Source organism: Halichoerus grypus, chromosome 15 (genome assembly GCF_964656455.1).
Source record: "Halichoerus grypus chromosome 15, mHalGry1.hap1.1, whole genome shotgun sequence".
NCBI lineage: Eukaryota > Metazoa > Chordata > Mammalia > Carnivora > Phocidae > Halichoerus > Halichoerus grypus.
In genome coordinates, this window is record NC_135726.1 from 4,592,392 (window position 1) to 4,612,991 (window position 20,600).

The window sequence follows — 20,600 nt, forward strand, 5'->3', positions numbered from 1 at the left end:
CAGGCAACCACTAATCTGCTCTCTGACTCCCCAGACTTGTCTCTTTTGATTATTTCATTGAGGTGGGATCATCTGTGGCCTTTGTGTCTGGGCTTGGCCTCAGTGGGACCCTTGCCCGTTCAGCCTCTGCATTGCACTCCCCATGCATCTCTCATATTCAAGAGTTGGTTGTATCCATGAAAAAAGAGAAATTCTAGTTTAGTGCTTGCAGAGTCTTTGCAGCACATGGGGCCCCATGGGATCAAGCTGGATCTCTTCTAGCTAAATTTTTAGCATTCCCTTCAAATTCACGTTTGATTCCGTCTTCTGTCATTCTAGTGGTAGATAGTTACTGCTCTGCCCTACCTACTGCCTCTTTTGTGTGGCAGCCACAGTTAAGTGTCATAAATAGAGTAACAGAAGCTAGGAGGGGTGAACACTTAGGTAAACTGCACCTGGGTTTCATCTGTGTCCTGTGTGGGGTTTTTAGGGGGAGATTTGCAACTGCCTCTTTGCACCAGGGGAGAGTTGAGATATTGTTTGTATTTCATTGGAAAAACTTGACGACTCCAACCCTTTGTGACTTGAAATATTAATTAAGGTTGGGAGGCTAGACCTTGCATTTGGTATTTGGGTGGGGACTTTGGTCTCCGTCAGCATCTTGCCTGGGACAGGCCAAGGAGGTAGTAAAAACAGACACATCGATTTTCCCTTCCCTGTGGCCTAATCAGTTTTGACGTGCTGCAGAGATCTGTTACCTGGATTTACTAATCTTGACGATGTCTTTGCTTAAGGAAATGAGTTTCAAGTAAACTGAGGAAAGTACTGGGTTTGGAGGTGCCTGCCTCGTGCGGCTGGCTAGCTAGCGCTGGATGCCTGAAGGATCAAGAGAATAAGGAAGATGGACACAGCACCCGTGAAAGAACAGGCAGTAAAGGACAGTGTAGACAAGCACCTCTTCACTCTGGCATTGTTGACTCTTTGGGCTGAATTACTTGTTTTGTCCCGCTAATGGACAGAATGTGCCAGAAGGAATGGTTCAGTCAGTCTGAAGAATACACCTTTATTTCAAGATAGTGCGGTCTGGCATCGTTTAAATGTTAGCTGATTACCCAGTGGTAGTACTGCCCAGTGTGCAATTAGTTATGAAAGTGGTACTTTTACAGCCAAAGTGTAATTGAACTGAATGCTACCCTTTTGTGGCCTAAACACAGTTCAATTTTCTCTGGAGCTATTTCAGTAAAGGTTCATTAAAAAAGCTGGTGTATCTAAAGTAGATGACTGTGGGGTGATACAAGTAATTTCCTCTCCCCTGAATTGTGTTCTTATTTGCAAAGAAATGATTTCAGATATACTTTAGCTATACTCAGAATTATAATCTGAGTGATATTCTATTATAATGCAAAGTAGAAGAACCTGAGCTGCAGGAATGTTAGCTGTCAGACCAGTTGTTTGCCCAGGTAATACATTTCCTCTACTTGGTCTCCTTTTAAAACATAGCTCATTAAATCTTCTTCCTGGCATATATTGTTTGAATTGTTTATTTTCCATTTAGTATTTGATGTTAAATATGTTTTGATTTCACCTGTATTAGAGGCATACTTATTAACAGAAAATCCATAATTGTGCAAATACCATCTTTTAGGGCGTACCTTTGTATGGAAAGATCACCAGGTCTTCTACATAAAGAATTTATAGAAATTAAATCCAGTAAACAGTGGATCCAGTAACAGCTCTAGCTAGGCCCTGTGAGTAGGTGATACGGCACATGATAAGCCTGTTCAGAATTAACGAGCGAAAAGCTTTGCCTGGAGCGCTAAGGTAGACACAGATTATTAAGCACAATTCCTAGGAAATAGATCCCTTTTAAGCCCTACTGTGTGTACAGATAAAACCAAATCTTTGGGGCGCCTGGCTGGCTCAGTCGGTGGGGTGTGTGACTCGATCTCAGGGTCATGAGTTCGATCCCCATGTTAGGCATCTTAGAGATTACTTAAAAATAAATAAAATTTATTTAAAAAAACCTAAATCTTAAATATATTTTGAATCTTTGTGCCACTGTGTTACCAGAAAATTTGTTTTTCTATAAAAGGTTTATTAAAGTACTTAAATAGTTATTTTATCTAATTATGAAAGTGTAACAGGCTCTTTGTAAAAGTGTAAATGACCAGAACTAAGACCGTAACTCCCTGTACTAATATCATTGAGAGAGAGGACCACTGTTACCTTGTGGCAAAGGTCTTTTCCTTTTCTTTTTCTCCTGTGCCTATAGATACATTATTTAAAAATCGAAATTTGGATCATTGTCCGTGAACTGTTTTACTTAATATTGCATTAACCTTTCCCCGTATTCTTTGGGAAATATATTCAAGACCTATGGCTGCTCTAACAAATTTCTACAAACTTAGTGATTTAAAACAACACCAGTTTATTATCTTACAGTTCTGGAGGTCAGTAGTCCAAAATCAGTGTCACTGGGCTGACGTCAAGGTGTCGGCAGGGCTTCATTCCTTCTGGAGGCTCCAGGTGAGATTGTTTCCTTCCCTTTTTGGTTTCTAGGGGCACCTGCGTTCCTTGGCTCCTGGCCTCTCCCTCTGATTACCTCGGCCTCCGGCTTCCGTCCTCTCTCTCCTGCTGTCAGTGGGGGAGTAGCTCAGTGGGCGTGCCTCGCTCTCATACAGACTCTCGTAATTACATTGGCCCCACTCGGATAATCCAGAGTACTCTCCCCATCTCAGGATCCTTAGTTTACTCATACCTGCAGAATCTCTTTGACTGTATAAAGTAATATTTACAGGTTCTGGGGATGAGGATGTGGATATCTTTGGGGGACCATTATTCAGCCTTCTGGAGGAACATAATTTGAAATTGCTACACAGCATTCCATAGTTTTGGTTAATCAGTTAGCTAGTCTCGTATTGCACATTTAGATACTCTCTAATTTTTCCTGGTTATAGTCTTTGGGTGTAAATCATTGTATGCTTTCAGATTCACACTTCTATGAAATGAATTTCTAGGGGAGATTTTATTTTATTTTTTTAAAAAGATTTAAAAGAGAGTGCGTGCATGTGTGTGCTTGTGAGCTGAGGGAAGGGGCTGTGGGAGATGGAGAGCGAGTACCAAGCGGACCCGGGCTGAGTGTGGAGCCCGACACAGGGCTTGATCCCATGACCCCGAGATCATGACCTGCGTCAAAACCAAGGGTCGGACACTTAACCGACTATGCCACCAAGGCGCCCCTCTAGGGAAGATTTTAGAAAAGCAGGGTAACCTGCCTCTTAAGAGGGTGGCCTCCATGCCAGATTACTCAGGTTCCCAGCTGGCTTTCCCACTCACTGCCACGTGGCTCCAGGCCCGGTGATGAGCCACCGTGGGCACCTCTGTGTTTTCATCTGGAAAGGGGGTGGTTAGTAACAGGTTGGGAAGATTGCTTAGAATAGCGACTGCCACAGAATAAACGCTCCATGAGAGAGACACAGTGAGAGAGGGAACACAAGCAGGGGGAGTGGGAGAGGGAGAAGCAGGCTCCCCGCTGAGCAGGGAGCCCGACACGGGGCTCGATCCTAGGACCCTGGGATCATGACCTGTGCCGAAGGCAGATGCTTAACGACTGAGCCACCCAGGCGCCCCCATTTTTAAGGCTTTTAATACAAATTGGTAAATAACTGTTCTAAAAGGTAACAGGAGTTTTATTTACGTTCACTCACAACATATGAGAGTCCTCATTTTATTGGGTTGAATTCTTAAACATGATTTGTGTTTTATACTGGTGTCTCAGTTTATGTCTCTCACAGTGTTACTTGGTTTTTATGAAGAAACAAAACAAATAGAAACAGACTGATAGGTTCAGGAAACTGTTGGTTACCAGAGCGGGGAGGGGTTGGGGGGCAGGAGAAATAGGTGAAGGGGATTAGGAGGTGCAGACCTCCAGTTATAAATAAGTCAGGGACAGACTACATTGTTATAACTTCGTGTGGTGATAGATGGTAACCAGACTCAGGAGGATCACTTCCAGTGTGTGAAAATATCCAAGCACTAAGATGATATACACCTGAAGGTAATAGGATGTTCTATGTCAGTTATACTTGTTTTCAAGGAGTTTCTTGATCTAATGTAAATTGTGGAAACACTGGAGTCAGTTTTAACAGAAATTTACTTTACCATGAATCTTTTCAGGGGTTCTGTCAATTCATTAGAAGGAGAATTAGTTTGAATTTCACCTCGACTAGCTCAGTCACATCTCTTGGGCTGTTGGAATGTCATTCTGTGTGACAGTTGGTGTGTGTGAGTATCTGACATGGTTTGTAGTCTGGTCGTGCACATAGTGGGCAGCTCAGACTGAGTATCAGAAAAGAGCCTAAAATTGCCCTCCCCACCACTTTTTAAAATTTAATACTTCCATCCTTCTCATTCATTCCTAGCAGCTGAGACTAAATATAAAACAACTTCTTCTTCTTCTTCTTTTTTTTTACATATTTTGGAAACAGTTTCAATCTACCAGAAAGGTTCCAAGAACAGCACAAAGCCTTTTCCCCTCTGAACCATTTCAAAGTAAGTTGCAGACCTGATACCCATTATCCCTAGATACTTCATGGGGCATTTCCTGCAAGCAGAGTCCTTCTTACATAAAGCACAGCCTTCAAAATCAGGAAATGAGTCCCAATACCTCCCTGCTATGTCATCCCAGGCGGGCCCCATTCAGGTTTGCCAATTGTTCCAGGAATGTCTTCACAGCAGAGGGATCTAGTTGAGAACCTCAAGTTCAGTTACCGGTCATGTCTCCTGAGTCTCCTTCAGTCTGGAGCTGTGTCTCAGCCAGTCCTTGGCTCTCATTACCTTGGTAGTTTTGAAAATTACAGGCCAGTTTATTTTGAAGAATGTCCCTTGATTGGGTTCTGATGTTTCCTCATGATGTGATTCAGGTTGTGCATCTTTGGCAGGAACCCCACAAGTGATGCCGGCCTCTTCCAGTCATCTGCTCGGTGTGTCTGGGTCCGTTTGTCCCCTGGCTGGTTAACTTGGTGAAGCTTCTCTGCTGTAGGAGAAGTAGCTTGTCCCTTTGGAAATAAGGATTTTTTTTTTTTTTTTTGGGAGGCATTCCGGGCCTATGTAAATAATCTCATTCTTCTTCAAGCTTTCAACTTAGTTTTAAATGTTATTGTGGACTCTTATTTTTTATTTTCTGCAGTGGGTTAACATCTGTTACTTTCATTATTTTGATGCTAGGCTGTCCCACGCTGGCCTCTGTGTTCCTCAGACACACTCCCATTGTTCTCTGAGTGCTTTCTCACTTTCTGGCACAGGATGTTCCAGACTCACCTGCCCACTCACCTGCCCACTCACCTGGAACTAGGAGCATGGTTCCTTGCAGTGAAGAATGGCATTTAGAAAACCAGTTCTGGGGGGCGCCTGGGTGGTGTCGTCAGTTAAAGCATTTGACTCTTGGTTTCGGCTCAGGTCTGATCTCGGGGTCGTGGGATGGAGCCCCACATTGGGCTCCGCGTTCAGCACAGTGTCTGCTTGAGTTTCTCTCCTACTCTCCCCCTCTCTTCTGCTCATGCGAGCATGTTCTCTCGCCCTCTCTCAAATAAATAAATTAATCTTAAAAAAGAAAAGAAAAAAGGAAACCAGTTCTGGGTTCTAGAGGGCTCCCTCCTGTTGAGCTGTCATTACTCCCGTGTCCTTGCAGTAGACAGCTAGGAAATGTACGTGTGCGTGTGTACCACATACACACTTGCATGTTTGTTTTTATGTCTATCTGTCCCATATATGGAGAACCTGGAGTTCACACCAGTACTTCCAACTTCAGTCTGATCCTGCATGGATCTTTCAGGTTTTTTTCCTTATTCATACCTGTGCCTTTCTTCTCTGACAATAGAAACCTGCTTCCCATTATCTGTAAATATTTATTTGATCAGCTCAGTTTCCCGCTTCCATGGTCATCACCCCACTCAGGCCCCGACACCCTCACCAGATGCCTCTGCTCCACACCTTCCTCGCCCTCTCAAGCGCCATCGCCCCACACCAGGCCACCATGGCTCTCCACCAGCGCCTTCTTGCCCTCGGCCAAATTATGCAGAAAGAGAGGAAGAAAAGGAAAGACGGGGCTCTTGTTTAAAATGTTTCTTTTCCTATGTGTGTATGTCTGCGTCTGTATTTACACGCTCTGTGTGCATTGCTGCTTCCATGCTTGCGCCTCGATGGTGAGGCTGTCTCAGGGACAGTGCTCAGCAGGTTTGCCTTGCGTAGTGAGAGCCGGTGGGGGGGCGGGTAACCCATCGTCGACACAGGTGAGTAGATGTTTAGATGAGGGAGGTGCGGTCTGTGCCTTTGAAGTCCCAGTAGAGAAGTCAGTGGGGACTGGCTGTCTTTAAAACAGGCCAGCAGCGCAGTGGCCTGTCCTGTGACCTCGGTGCCCGTGGCATCCTTCACCAGCCTCTGTGCCCCTGGTGGCATTTTTGTTTTCTTCAAAGCAAATTTATATTTTGAAGCCTTCTTATTCTGGGATTGGGAAACCATAGAAACTTCAGTATCCCTTGTCAGAGTTTTTTAGGAGCCATGGGTCTTTGTAAAAAGTGTCTTCTTAGAACCTAGAATGTAAGCAGGTCACCCACAACCAAACCAGACAGAGAGGTGTCTCCTTGTCCCATTATTTCCAACCTTCCCGTTATCCCCACGGGACTTTTCTGCTTGAGGGTGTCTTCCAGCCACTGGTGGTTTTGGAGTTTGGGGCAGGCTGCTGTTCGCCTTTTTGTGTGTGGCCCTTTCAACAGACCGCTGTTCGTTATGGAAACTCTTTCTCACAGATTTTGGTGTTTTTTTGATCTCCCTGTTCCTTTCTGCCCTGATCCATGCCTTCCCAGCGCTAATGCTTACCCTAATTTTCACATGGTCAGAGCTCAGCACCTGCTTTTCCTGCACCTTCTCCGTCTCTGTCAGGGGCAGATGCCATCTGTGTTTGGACGAAAGGCCTCAGTGTTGTCCCTGGCTCCTCAGGTGTGCACCCCCCAAATCTGGCTGTCCGCGGATTGTCTCACTGCCGACGCGTGCCCCCCTTCACCGCCCCTCCTGCCCTGGCCTGGCCCGACCCAGTCGTCCTGGGAGCCGTCCAGTCGGCCTCCCGCGTCTGCCTGTGCCCCGTTCTGCACAGAAGCCAGAGCGAGCCAGTTCTCGTGCAGACCAGCTGGGGTCGCTCCTCTGCTCAGATCCTGCTTTGCCTCCCATTGGCAGTGAAAGCTGAGGTCCTTTCTCTGACCTACAAGGCCCTCCCCCCACTTCTCCCATCCCTTCTGCTTTCCCCCTCCCTCCCCCTGCTCCAGCCACACTGGCCCCTTGGCTTTCCTTACGTAAACCAGGCGTGTTCCTTGCCTCGGGCTTTTGGGCTCGCCCTTCCCGGTGCCTCCGGTACTGTGCCCAGCTGGCCTGGCCAGCTTCCTGCTTCCGCAGGTCCTTCCTCAGAGGCCCCCTCCCAGGCTCAAGGGGCACCTCTGCACACACACACACACACACACACACACACACACGCACGCGCGCGCACTCACGCCGTGAGCTCGGAGGTTTGGCTTGGGTTTTGTTGGCTGCTGTGTCCCTGCCGTCTCTTGGTGCTTGGCTCTGTGACTGGCGCCGTAAAGGAGTCAGACCTGGGAGCAGAGCTGCTCAGCAGCCCCGCCGGGCTCCGGATCATCTCTGCGCACCTCACTCCCATTGCTTCCCGAGGGCCCCGCGCAGAGGTCGCACCTGCACCAGGTGCCTGCTTCCCACCATCTTTCCGCCTCCAGGTTGGCACCCCATGGCCTCCCTCCTCGTGCGGAGGACTTGCTGGTCCTCTGCACGTTCTGTGTGGTTCTGGCTGTGCTGTAGCTGTGTTCAGGCTGCTCCCCTTCTCCCCCCGTATTTCCGCACTTCGGCTCTGCCGGCTCAGGCTCTGCCAGAGCGCCCTCCTCCTCCTCCTCCTCCCCCTCCTCCTCCTCCTCCCCCTCCTCCTCCTCCTCCTCCCCCTCCTCCTCCTCCTCCCCCTCCTCCTCCTCCTCCTCCTCCTCGGCAGAAGCCTCCCATTTCACCCAGAAGAACTCTCAGTGCGGCATCCCGGCCCTGCGTGTGCGCCTCTTCTTCGGTGTCTTCCTGCGCTTTGTTTAGCTGTTTGCTTTTATAGTCGGCCTCTTGGCTGGATCGCACCTTAATCTTGGTAAGCACGATATAAAATTGTATGATTTAATTGCATAAATTAAGGTAGAACGTCTTAGGGATATTGCGGTGTCCTTTTTTCCAAAACCTAAAACATCTTCTCTTCGGGAGAGAGCTGATTATCTTGGGCATTTTTAAAGTTTAAAACCCCTCTAACCTTTTCTTCCCATTTCTCTGTCTTGCGAAGTCCGTCTCTGGGGATCAGTTGTAGAATGCCAGCCATCTCTTCCACACGGGCTGCGGTATGAGCTCGCTGTCCGTGCCTGTGTGCAGATTAAGCACAGGTTTAATTAAAGTCGATCTGACACAGTTAGGTCTAAGATTGGCTCACCAGTATCACTCAGTAATATTTGTTACATGTAGCCCAAATATGTCATGGATTCTTTAGCTTGAGGCAGAAGAGCTTAAGAGATTGCCTTTATTTTTTTTTTTAATTTGCCTTAATTGAGAGACCTGTTTAAATCTTTTTCACTGTAAGTTCATTTAATATGAGAACTCTTCTCAGCAGTGGTGAGCTTTATCTTCTTTGACCACTTATACTATAATTAAGTGAGCTATATGCTTCATGTGATTATATTCTGTGATACCCCATTACTGCAAATATCAGGTATAAGCAGAAAAAATTGGGGCTCACTCCCAAGCGTATTGCCATGAAATATGTTGGAGTGGCTTTTTTGGTGTCCCCTGTTGCCTTTCTTTGGTCTTTCTGTTCCGATCTTTGGTTTTAATTTCTTTGTTCTTGTGGTTGGCATTTTCATTGTTGTTCTTTGTGTTGATAGGAAATAACTTCTAAAATTTCATTTCCATCTGATGAGCTCCATTCAACCAGCCTTAGTCCCTAGTGCCGGAGAAGGCCTGCTTTTCAGGATCGTGTGTTATTACAGCAGTGAAGTCCTAAATATTAACCTTTCAAACTTTTTTATATTTTATGTGTTTTCCTGTGAATAGAGGCACATATGAATAGTTCCAGAAACCACAAAGTCCTTGTTACTCTAAAGCACCAGTTGCTGCCAGAGGAAAGGGTTTTAATAATTCCGTACCTCTCTTTAAAGGGGGTCAACTCCTGGTCCTAAGTGTTTTCTTTTTAGAAACAAGTTAGCAGTGTAAGGCCTGTCCTGTCTTATTGATTTGTGTTCCCCTTGCTGGATTATTTATGTTTCTGGTGGGATCAGTGCAACCGATTTTTCTGGATAGGCCACAGGCAGCATCGCTGTTTTGTTTGTTTGTTCTACTGCGGCTCTGTTTTTCATTGGGAAGAATGATCATTTTTCTGCCATTCACATACTTGAAAGATATCTGTGCCTGTGTGTAATTTAACACTCAGATAACACTTTTCTTCGGCAGCAGTGCATCTGACAAACTGTTCTCTTGTATTACTTCCAGTAAAGAGGTAATCTGGTTTTATAACCTATTTAGCAGGTTAGATTTCTTTAAGGTCAGGCTTCATGTAAAATAAATTTGATGACTGTGTAAACTCTTCTATGTTCTCTTCATAGAATTGGCAGAAAATATTCAAAATAGTTTGAATAATTTTAAAGCATAGTTTCTCTAAAAGAAAGTGGCAAGGATATGACTTGCATGGAAATTAGTTTGTGCTTAGGTATTATTTTACGGTAGAAAGTGAGGATGTATATACCAAGCTTTTGCCTGAAGAGTTGGTAAAATTTATGAGGAATTAAACTGCTGTTGCAGGGCACCTGGGTGGCTCAGTTGGTTAAGCATCCAACTCTTGGTCTCAGCTCAGGTCTTGATCTCAGGGTCATGAGTTCAAGCCCCGCATTGGGCTCCACACTGGGTGTGGAGCCTACTTAAAAAATAAATCAAATGCTGTTGGGGAAGAGCCCTGGAGATGAAGGGTTGCACATGATGAGAATCGAGAATCTGACGTCGAAGCAGAGCAGGGGGGCAGATGTGCAGGAGTGTGATCCCCCCTCTCTGGCTGCTAGGGGGCTCAGTATTCCTGGCATTGTTATGCTCAGTTTGCTCCGTTTTTCTCATTTGTTTTAACCTTTCTTATTTCGTCTTATCTCTTATTCTCTCTGCTGGAGAGAAGTGAGGAGTAACTAAAAGAGAAGACAGGTGTTTCGTGCCAGAGCCGCACGTCTGTCTCATCTTCTCACGGGGCGTCCGTGTGGCTCTCTGGCCTGCGGTACACGTAGGACTGACTCCCGAAGGACTGACTGCCGTAGGACTGACTCCCGAAGGACTGACTCCCGCAGGACTGACTCCCGCCTGGCTCGCTTTGTTTTGTAGACGGCTCACAACTCCCAGAGGGACCGCCCGCCTTGCCGGACTGTGGTTCTGTGCTGCAGATGGAGTGGAGGACTCAGTTGTCTGGCCCAGAGTGACAGGAGCCCGAGGCCCAAGATGGAGAAGAAACGAAGAAAGAAATGAAAGCCTCTTTCCAGGCCAAACCACAAAAGGCCATGAAATTTAACTTTTATTTACGTTGGACAAGACTGTAAAATGGCTGATCAATAATGTTTCAGCTTTTGGCCGAAACAAAAATTAACTTATAATCAAGAAAGAAAAAAAGTGCGATTTGAATTTATGCGATTTTATGACCATATTCACTTAGGACCATGAAGCTTGTCAACATCTGGCTGCTTCTGCTAGTGGTTTTGCTCTGTGGGAAGAAACATCTGGGTGACAGATTGGAGAAGAAGTCTTTCGAAAAGGCCCCGTGCCCTGGCTGTTCCCACCTGACATTGAAGGTGGAATTCTCCTCAACGGTTGTGGAATATGGTAATGATATTATTTTAGCCCCCCCCCCATTTTTTAAAAACTTAATTTTAAATATTAGCTTTTGCCAAAAAAGACATTGCCCTCTTTTCTGTGATACATTTCATATGAGGTGAGTGCACGGCGCTTAGATGTTCACTCTGCTAAAGTTGGTTTTCCCAAGATAGGTAGCTTCTGTGAAGCAAGGACGTTGGCATTCTGAATTACTTCCCTAAAACCTGATTCTCTGGGACAGGTACCATTGCAGCCGCGGAGGGTGGGGAGTTGGGAGGTGCGGAATGCTCAGTAAAATAAAACTGAGCCTTTCCTTCTGAATCCCTTTTTCCTATTTGAAAAAGTTACGTGCATTTCTTTGCCATATATTCAAACTTCTGTTAATTTTTGCTTTTTGAAAAATAGCACAGGTATCTGATTTTAAGTGATGTATTCTGTGATCAGGGGACTCATACAGATCATTTTAACTCAGCGCTCTGGAAATGGCTGTTTAGGGCCTTTAAACCAGTCTTGGTTTACTGCTCCTTCTACTGTAGGTTTTAGGATCTGTAAGTTTTCTTTTACCAGGGAAATTTGAGAGTGGATACATCCTTATGTTACAATACAGGGACATAAATTCTTATTTTTATTTGTGGTCATTGATTTCAGAATACATCGTGGCTTTCAATGGATACTTTACAGCCAAAGCTAGAAATTCTTTTATTTCGAGTGCCCTGAAGAGCAGTGAAATAGACAATTGGAGAATCATTCCTCGAAACAACCCATCCAGTGACTACCCTAGTGATTTTGAGGTGATTCAGATAAAAGAAAAACAGAAAGTGGGGCTGCTGACACTTGAAGATCATCCCAACATCAAGCGGGTGACACCCCAGCGGAAAGTCTTCCGTTCGCTCAAGTACGCAGAGTGTGAGTACTGTGATGGCGGGCTCCGCTTGTCAGTCTGCTTCATCTGCTTCGCTGGGGTTCAGAGAGAGAATGTGCATGTTCACACAGGCTGCCGAGAAGGGGCTTAGTCAACACGCAAGTCCCTTCATCTAGTTTCATCAGTTGTGAACGTTTTCTTGCCAGGAGTTTAAAAAACTAACAACAGGCTTCGTGCTATTCTGGTGGGAAAAATCTGCAAGTTTGCAGTAGGGGACGGTGGTGATGCTCGTCTCTGCTGCAGGTGGTTTTCACCCAGGCTCCTCGGAGAGGTCGGGGTCTTTGAGTTTCCTCTGGTTGCACTGTGCGTCTGTCAGCGTGTGTTTTTATTTTTAAGGCATCTTGTAGAACATCCTTTGTGTGGGTTTCGTTTTGTCTTTCTGAGAGCCTCTGACCATGTGCAGTCCTGCCCCCCTGGGCCTGTTTCAGTCACAGGCTGTGTAGGTGTGAGGGTGGAAGGCATGTGATTGTTCTTCCAGCCTGAGGGCTCATTCTTTCCCCCTTCTTTACAACTTGGGCTTGTCAGGGTAGAGTTTATCCTTAAATAATAAATTGCATATTTATTACTTAACATTTTCCGAAGCATGCTTATTACTAGAGAAAAGGTTTTTTCCCATTTGTGATAAACTAGGGTAACAAATTGCCAGGTCTGTTATTTACTGTCATTTTTTTTCCCTGGAAGGAAAGAGCAATAAAGTTTTCCTTTTCTCCCTTTGTCAGGTAGTAGGCCTGAGAGCCTCTGAGGTTCGGGGAGGGCGCCCGGGGAGGCCGAGCTAATTTGCATAGTGTGACAAGCCCGCCCTTGGAGGCTCCGCAGAGGTCAGGGGTCTGACTTCCTCAGAGCTCTCTGTGTCGGGCAGGATGTTCTGTGATGCTTTTTCTCTTTAAAAACAGTCCAGGAAGATCAAACCAAACCAGACCTTGTACACTTAGCTAGGTAAATGGCTTAGCATTGTGCTTTTTTATTTTACTTTTTTATCATAAAGAGCCCCAGGACATTTTAAGAAACATGGAAGTGCCTAATTTTAGCACAGCGATCCTGGAATCTCAGGTTGGGCTCCTTTCTCTACACTCCACACCATGGCTGTCAGACATGTGCCTGACGCGCCCTGAGGACGTGGCGCACTGCTGACGGGCCCGGTCCGTCTTGTCGCCATCTGCCACCTCGTGTGCTGAGCCGCTTTCCTGTAAGCTTCATCTTTTCCTGTCCGAAAAATGGAGATAATGCTACCTACCTCCTAGGGTTCTCACAAAGATGATATAAGATAGTGCAAGTGTAAGAGCTTAGCAGAGTTTTTAGGGTGTAAATAGACGTTAAATATTGCTTGTTTCTCTGGCTGTGTTTGTGAGAAGGCTCTACTCTATTTTGGCTGGAGCCTGTCGCACCCTGGCTCCCATCCCTGGCTCTGTCCACAGGCTGGAAGACAGAGCCAACCTGTTTGCCTCAAGACAGTGTTTAAAGATACTGTCAAGATATCCACGGTGTCCCCCTTGACAGATTCTTCTCTCCAGGTCCTTCAGCTGTCCCTCACACGACACGGGTTCAAGCCCTCTCACCATTTTAACTGCTTTCCTTCCAGTACTCTCTAGTTTTTCTGAACTGCTCTTAGAGAGCCGAGCTCATGACTTCGGTGTAGTCTGGTCCGCTTCAGGCCGACGGAGCAGACCCTCGCGTGTCGTCAGTACCACTCTCCCGTCAGCACCCCCAGTATGTCCCCCGCTGTTGACTTAAAGAACAGAGTCAACATGGCGGGTTCAGCGCAGAATAACTTCACTTGGTCTGTGCAAATAATTACTTAATGGAATTGACATGACTGTTTTCCCAGGTCCCTGTGCTTTTTCATGGGGAAGCCTGGTAAGACGGGAATAAACGATAGTCTTTTGCTTTAGAGACAGAATTTCAGTAGTAGGAGCACAGGTGTGTTCTTCTCAAAACTGATTGGAGATGTAGTTTTTCTTCGTGATAGCATGGTCCTGGAAGGTAAGGACTACTCTTGTGTTTCTTTTGCTTTTTTCCTTCCATTTTTAACAAAGTAAGGTACTTACAGCTAACGGAATTCGTGGTTGTCAGTGCAGCTTGGCAGGTGTTGATGTGAGCGCAGCCCGCGGTCCCCCCGCAGGGTCAAGAGAAGACGCAGTTCGTCGCCTTCAGACCCACACCCCCCCCGACTCCTTTCTAGCTCTTCTGCTTTTGGAAAGCATGTTGAGAGTAGTGAGCACTGTACAGTTGGAAGAAGGTCCTGCTGCTGTTGGACCAGAGACAGGTGTGGTGGGTTAACATGCCCTTTTCTGTCCCAGCACCCAGTGCTGTGACACGTCGCCATCACTCGGTGGCCACGTGCTTCCTTGTTGTTCTGTTGTCGTCGTTGTGTTTAACCCTTTTGGTTCAGTGAGAACAAGTTGCTGGTGAAAAATCAGGCATTTCTCCTCTCTTCAGCTTTAGGCACGATTGACTTTCTTTCTTTAAAAGTGGTTATTTTGCCAGTCCTTCTCTGCCTTCCGTCAGTTAGGAAATGCCAAGTAGAGGACTCTTTGGGAATAATGATGATAGCTAAGTGATGTCCTGTGGGTGTAACTGCCTGGAGAAAGGCGTCTGGCAGGGGCGAGAACCGCCTCCCTTCCGTCACCCAGGGTTTCAGGGGTAGTTGGCGCTCTTTCCAGAATGGGTGCTCTCCCTGACGGGTCGGGTTGTCCCCGTGCCGCTCCGCTTCTCATCTGTCTCTCCTTGGCTCTAGCGGACCCCGTAGCGCCCTGTAACGACACCCGGTGGAGCCAGAAGTGGCAGTCATCCCGTCCCCTGCGAAGAGCCAGCCTCTCCCTGGGCTCCGGCTTCTGGCACGCTACCGGGAGACATTCGAGTAGACGGCTGCTGAGAGCCATCCCACGCCAGGTCGCCCAGACCCTGCAGGCGGACGTGCTCTGGCAGATGGGTTACACAGGTGCGTGCTGTTCGCCCAGGAGCCACGTGGGGCCTGGTGGCCGGGGCGCCCCTCCGTCTCGGGTGCCTAGTGCTGCTGCCACAGGCCTCAGGCACCTGTGCTTCTGCTCGTGTGGAGCTGGACACGTCCGGCAGCCACCCCCCCCCCCCCGCCCGCCTTTGACTTCCGCTGTGCTGGGCATCTGTTTCTGTTTCTGTGCCTTTTGAGATTGTTTCATGCTCTGCACCTTTTCTGTCTTTCTGTATCATTTCTGAGGTTAGGGGGTAGATGGAGCATTTCTCTCCTCTCGACACGTAGGTGACACAGGGAATGAGATCAAGTGCAGAGATGGTTACTTTGAAGAGAGAATGTGAAAATGAGTCTTTCCCTTGAGTGTGGAGCTCTGTGCAGAATGGCTGAGTTACAGAGTGTGCACCGTCGATCATGAGTTTCAGAGCAGGGGATGGTATTCATGACCATATCCTAGGAAATAAAACAGCCAATAAGGTACTTTTCCTGACTGATGCATCATGGCAGAACATCGCTGTCATAACTACTGTGAAGGTTTGTACCCCACCCCAAACGGAAGCCAGTTTCTCTAGCCCCTCCCCACCCTACCCCTGTCCATCTCAGCTGGTCTCGGGGTCCTCGCCCGCATCCGCTAGCCTGGGAGACCCATACCTCTCCCTTGATTTCCCTAGCCCGCGCCCTGCAGAAGGTCCGAGACACTTGAACTCTTCGTGCCTGGTGGACTGATGTTTCATTAAAATGGTTATCACCTCATGGTTTTATCTTTTCAGGGCGAGAACTCTTCACAAAGCAAATTCTCTAAGCAGAAAAGCATTTTCTTTCCCCCCCAAACCAAGTGGCTTTTGAGATTGTGTCCATTATTTAAATGTAAGCAGTATGTTCTGATAGTTTGGTCAGTGTAATTGATTATTTAACATAGTATTGACACGTGAACACAACTCTCACACCAGAAAGACCCCACCTTCGTGACATCTGTTAGCTGTTAAATAATACAAGTGTCTTGGATTTTTCTACATGTTTTCTAGAATTTCTTGATCTGGCAATGTCAGTCTTGACATTGGTGCACATAGCTTTTGGCTTATAACTGAAATAGACTCCTTATTATAGCAAGGTGTAGAGCGTACTGGTTTTCCTTACTGTACCCTTATCCCCACATGTTGCTGGCAGCCCGTGTGCAGAGGTTATTAATGAGCAGCGTCGGAGGGAAGGCATGGGAATGGTCTCCCCTCTCCCGGGGGTGTGTTCTTTATTGGTGCCCTTCGTTCCATAGCGCCTCTCTACAGAGATGAGGGGAGGGAGATGTGGGGGAAGTTACCAGAAGGGGGTAGATCACTCCCATGTGGAGGACTGAGCACTGGTGACAGGTGAGGGGTGTCCCAGGAGATTTCCCCTATAGCCTCAGGTCTTATTTAGCAGCACATGATGGCATCTGTCCCAGTCTCCCAGTCTTTTCCTCTTCTTGGCTCGGCCAGGGCCCCGGAGCTCCTGACCTAACGCGTGCACGTTGGGCAGGCTCTGGGCCTCCATGACAGGTCCCAAGGAGGAATGTGTTTTATAGACAAAATCCAAAAAGGTGATTTCTCCAAACATGATTGTGTTTGCTTGTTTTTTTTGGAATAAGGTGCTAACGTAAGGGTTGCTGTTTTTGACACTGGGTTGAGCGAGAAGCATCCCCACTTCAAAAATGTGAAGGAGAGAACCAACTGGACCAATGAGCGGACGCTGGACGACGGTGGGTGGCAATGTTGTGGTGTGACCCGGTCTCTGAACCTTGCTCCTGTCCCCAGTTTTATGGGTTCAGAGTGCAGTTTTCTGGATGCTCATGATGACACAGTCATGCAGGGCTGTTACCGAGACAAGTCCACTGTTCCTTTGGGCAGAAGCTTGTCTGTCTCAGGATGTCAGGAAGTAGCATTTGAGGAGAGAGGGCTGCCTGGTGGAGGAGCGCTGACCTCCCAGTTTGAGAGGGGCGGGGGTGCGAGGCCCAGAACCGGGGCAGCCAGGGCGTGGGCTCTGGGTGGGAGACCGTGCAGGGGCAGTGCAGCTTCCTCATCCGGGGCTCAAGAACGAGGCTGTTTGAATTGGTGGTTTGAAGTGTTGCATCTAGGCGCACATTATCGCTCCGTTCTGTGACTTCTCTCCTTGTGGTCAGCAGGTTTGGGCCACGGCACCTTTGTGGCAGGTGTGATAGCCAGCATGCGGGAATGCCAGGGGTTTGCTCCAGATGCGGAACTTCATATTTTCAGGGTCTTTACCAATAACCAGGTAGGTGTTTTGAGGACCCCTGAAACTTAAGGAGTTGACATTGAAACATGAAAAAGTAAAACTTTGGAGAACACATTCATTGAAAAGCAGCACGCCGGGCGCCTGGGTGGCTCAGTTGGTTAAGCGACTGCCTTCGGCTCAGGTCATGATCCTGGAGTCCCAGGATCGAGTCCCGCATCGGGCTCCCTGCTCAGCGGGGAGTCTGCTTCTCCCTCTGACCCTCCTCCCTCTCATGTGCTCTCTCTCTCTCATTCTCTCTCTCGCAAATAAATAAAATCTTAAAAAAAAAAAAAAAAGAAAAGCAGCACACCTCCTCGATGCTGAGCTGCTTCTGGCATCCCACACGTGCCACGCTGTCCCTCCACGGCCCCTCTGTGTGGCTTCGCCCTTTCGCCACCCCCCCCCATCAGCCTCACTTGGACCCTGAAGACCCCACCCCAGGGCACTGCGCAGCAGGCTCCCTCCCATCTCATTCCTTCCTGTCCTCCTGGCCTGCCCGCACGTCACGGGCACATTTCTGGTGCTTTCACACACGAGAAGAATCTCGAGTTGGTGTGTTTGCCACCCCTCCTGGGCTGTGATGGGCTTGAGGGCTGCCTCTGTACCACGTGGTGTCACGTTGGGCAGTGTGGGATCCCGGCCCTGTTCCCTAGCTTTTCATAACTACTCATAGAAAAGGGGAGGGTCCTGTTATTTATTTTTTAAATTTAATTTTTTACAGATAGTGCACGGTTCAAAAATATCTAAAGGCAACACGAGGATAATTCCCCCAACGCTGTCCCCATCTAGCAGGGACTCACCTTACTTCCTCATGTCTCCAGTGTGATAGTTTCTTAATTTCTTGTACCCCCTCCTCCTATATTTGCCTATACAAGGAAACAAACTTGTCTTATCTGTAAAAGCCTTTAAAAACATAATTCTTAAATATTGCACTGATCCTGTTTTTGCTGTAAGTTTAATTGTATATTTTATAAAAACTTCTGAGTGGTGTTATACACAAGGTGATTCAGCTGTCAGGAAACTGGGGGGAATTGAACATCAGAGAAATAATTCTATGAGATAACTTTTATTGATGCCGTTTACCCGTCAGTCGTTTAGGATGAAGAATATTAGGCAAATACAGTAAACTGTGCAGAAACTTTCAACTGAAAGGGAAGTGTCTTGTGATAAATCCTTTTAAGGAGGGCAGTGAGAGGTGTGGGGGTTCACCCCACCCCGGAAGGTACACTTGAGGGTGAGGCACTGTATGTCTGGCCTGGAGAGAGCCCCCACAGCACGGCTGTCCCTCGAGTCCAGCTGCAGGGACCTAGAATTTCTGGGTGTATACTTTACATTTCGGAGCATTATTTTTTCCGGGTTTTCGTTTCTGAAATTTTAGTTAATACATTATGCTGCTTAAGAGGCTATACTCTACCCTTAGAGACATAAACTGGGTTGTAGCCCTTTGAGACTTTCACTAAAACCCCTAAAGTCGTGTTTCGCAATTAACTAGGTATCCTACACCTCCTGGTTCCTGGACGCCTTCAATTACGCCATCTTGAAGAAGATGGATGTGCTGAACCTCAGCATCGGCGGCCCCGACTTCATGGACCATCCCTTCGTTGACAAGGTTGGTCGTGTTCCCGCACAAAGGACGGTGGCGCTCCTGGTGAGAGCTTCTGCTCTCTGCGCTTCATCACCGGTGCGCTGGTGGCCTGTCGCAACAATGGGTAAGGGCGTGAGCTTTGGCGACTTGCACTGGGAGCAGCACATCCTGGTTCCTTCTCCAAATGGCGCGTTTCTGAACCTGCGCAGAGAGCGGGCTCTGCTCTGTGCGCTTCAAGGCCCCAAATCCTGGGTTTGGTCAGCGCCGATGAACACGCTGGTTGGCAAACGTCCGTGCCCATGATCTAGTGTTACCTTTTCAAGGTCACCCTTCTTTCTTTAGAAGTCTTTTTAGAAGGTGTAGTTACTTTTGGACAGTTGTATGTGATTGAGAGTGGTACACTTCCATAAATAAATGTTTGCTAATCCTGTAGGTGTGGGAATTAACGGCTAACAACGTAATCATGGTTTCTGCTATTGGCAACGACGGGCCTCTTTATGGGTGAGTATTCCCCCTAGGGATGACTTAGAGGGGCTTTTCCCCTTGAAGTAACTGCAGATCTGTTGTCCGTCTGTCTCTGTGTCTGTCTCAGACTATGTCACGGGAGCATTCCACACACAGCCAGCCAGACTGTGAAATGAGCCAGTGCCCACCACCCCCGCCTCACTGGTCAGCTCAGGCCAGCCTTTTTCTGCTTAATTTTTTATTTATTATTTTTTAGTTTGCTGTAAACAGTAGTTTGAAGGCCTACAGTTTTTATTCACCCCCCCCTTTTTTTTTTCTGACATCAGGAAAGTAAACCTGCTAGAAATAAACGGATCGCACAGTACTTACTGAGACCCACTGTGCGAGGCCCGGGCGTGAGACGGTGTACGGGCTGAGGTGCTGTCGTCTTGGGAAGCACGAGGTGCAGATGCAGCAGGGCTGGTGGAGGGGAAAGTGTGGGCCGTGTAACAGACCCGGCCGGCGTCTGCAGGCTTGACGGGTGGGGTCAGATGGAGGGAAGCAGAGAGAACGCGGTCACAGAAATGCCCCTTTGTGCTGGTCGTCATGGTGAACTAAAGCAGCATGAGATGTGAAACATCGGTCACTGCGGTATAGGCCCTGAGCTCGTGTCTGGTTAGAGACCCTGATCTTCTTTCACCTGCGGCTCTGATTCTTATTCTGTAGGTGACGCGTGTAAGTCATCTCTTGTGCTGAAATGCTTTTGCGGCAGGATATGTGTCATCCTCCCTTGTTGGGTCCCCAGGACGTGTGTAGTTCAGTGCTGTGACAGGGTATGAGGTAACCACAGAGGGGAAGGAGACGCAGACTGTGCTCACTACTCTGCAGCTCAGCGGGGAGAGACGAGCACGTGCCTGGGCCTTCAGAATTGCTCGCTGCGTCATGCAGTGACGCCCCCAGGCGTGCAGGACGGGTTCTCAACTGACGGACTGACACAGGGGGCCCAGGGCCCAGGGTTGGGCTGAGCTCTAGGAGATTACTGTCTGTGTAGGTCCGGAGCTGCACATCCTGGCAGCCGTGCTTCCAGCCTGATCGTGGTTAGTGATCCTGTCTCCTTGTAAGGGGCCCACGGTGCTGGGTTTGCTGTGACGTGTGGGGGGCCCCAGGTACCAAGCTGTCTCGTTGCCCCTTTCATGTGTTTCTCCCCCCTCGGCCACTTCTCCCATTTCTGGTCCCCCCTCAGTCCGGAGTCCCCAGACTGTCCATCAGCTTTCCAGCCTGTCTCCCTGCCTGGATGGTGTAAGGTCACTGCTGTGGGAAGAGCGCAGGCCCTGGGGCCCTCTCATCCCTGGGCCTCGGCCTCACTGTCTGTCACAGTGGGCATGAGGCCACCCTGGGTGGCACTTGCAAGGGAGACCTTCGACAGCAGAGGGAAGGCTCTCCAATACTGAGCCCTTGGAAGTAGTAGCTCTTCTCTTCCCTTGTTTCTGTTCTGCTCCTCAGACAGATTCTAGCAGTTTTCTTATTCAAGAATCTGC

General features: G+C 47.9%; 1 protein-coding gene across 3 annotated transcripts in view; it reads left to right on the forward strand.

Annotated features, from left to right (window-relative positions):
• The window catches only part of MBTPS1 (membrane bound transcription factor peptidase, site 1), a 51,119-nt gene that overhangs the window by 1,261 nt on the left and 29,258 nt on the right, over positions 1-20,600 (forward strand). Inside the window, exons 2-9 of one of the 3 annotated variants that reach the window (XM_036104897.2) lie at positions 2,422-2,505; positions 10,417-10,908; positions 11,548-11,805; positions 14,556-14,759; positions 16,390-16,500; positions 16,924-17,033; positions 18,526-18,642; positions 19,052-19,119. In XM_036104897.2, the coding sequence (XP_035960790.1) occupies positions 10,746-10,908; positions 11,548-11,805; positions 14,556-14,759; positions 16,390-16,500; positions 16,924-17,033; positions 18,526-18,642; positions 19,052-19,119 (1,031 nt within the window). In that variant the 5' untranslated portion in view covers positions 2,422-2,505; positions 10,417-10,745. Of the gene's footprint in view, positions 1-2,421; positions 2,506-10,416; positions 10,909-11,547; positions 11,806-14,555; positions 14,760-16,389; positions 16,501-16,923; positions 17,034-18,525; positions 18,643-19,051; positions 19,120-20,600 lie in introns of those variants that run through there. The other 2 variants (XM_036104896.2, XM_036104901.2) reach the window with 2 other exon arrangements.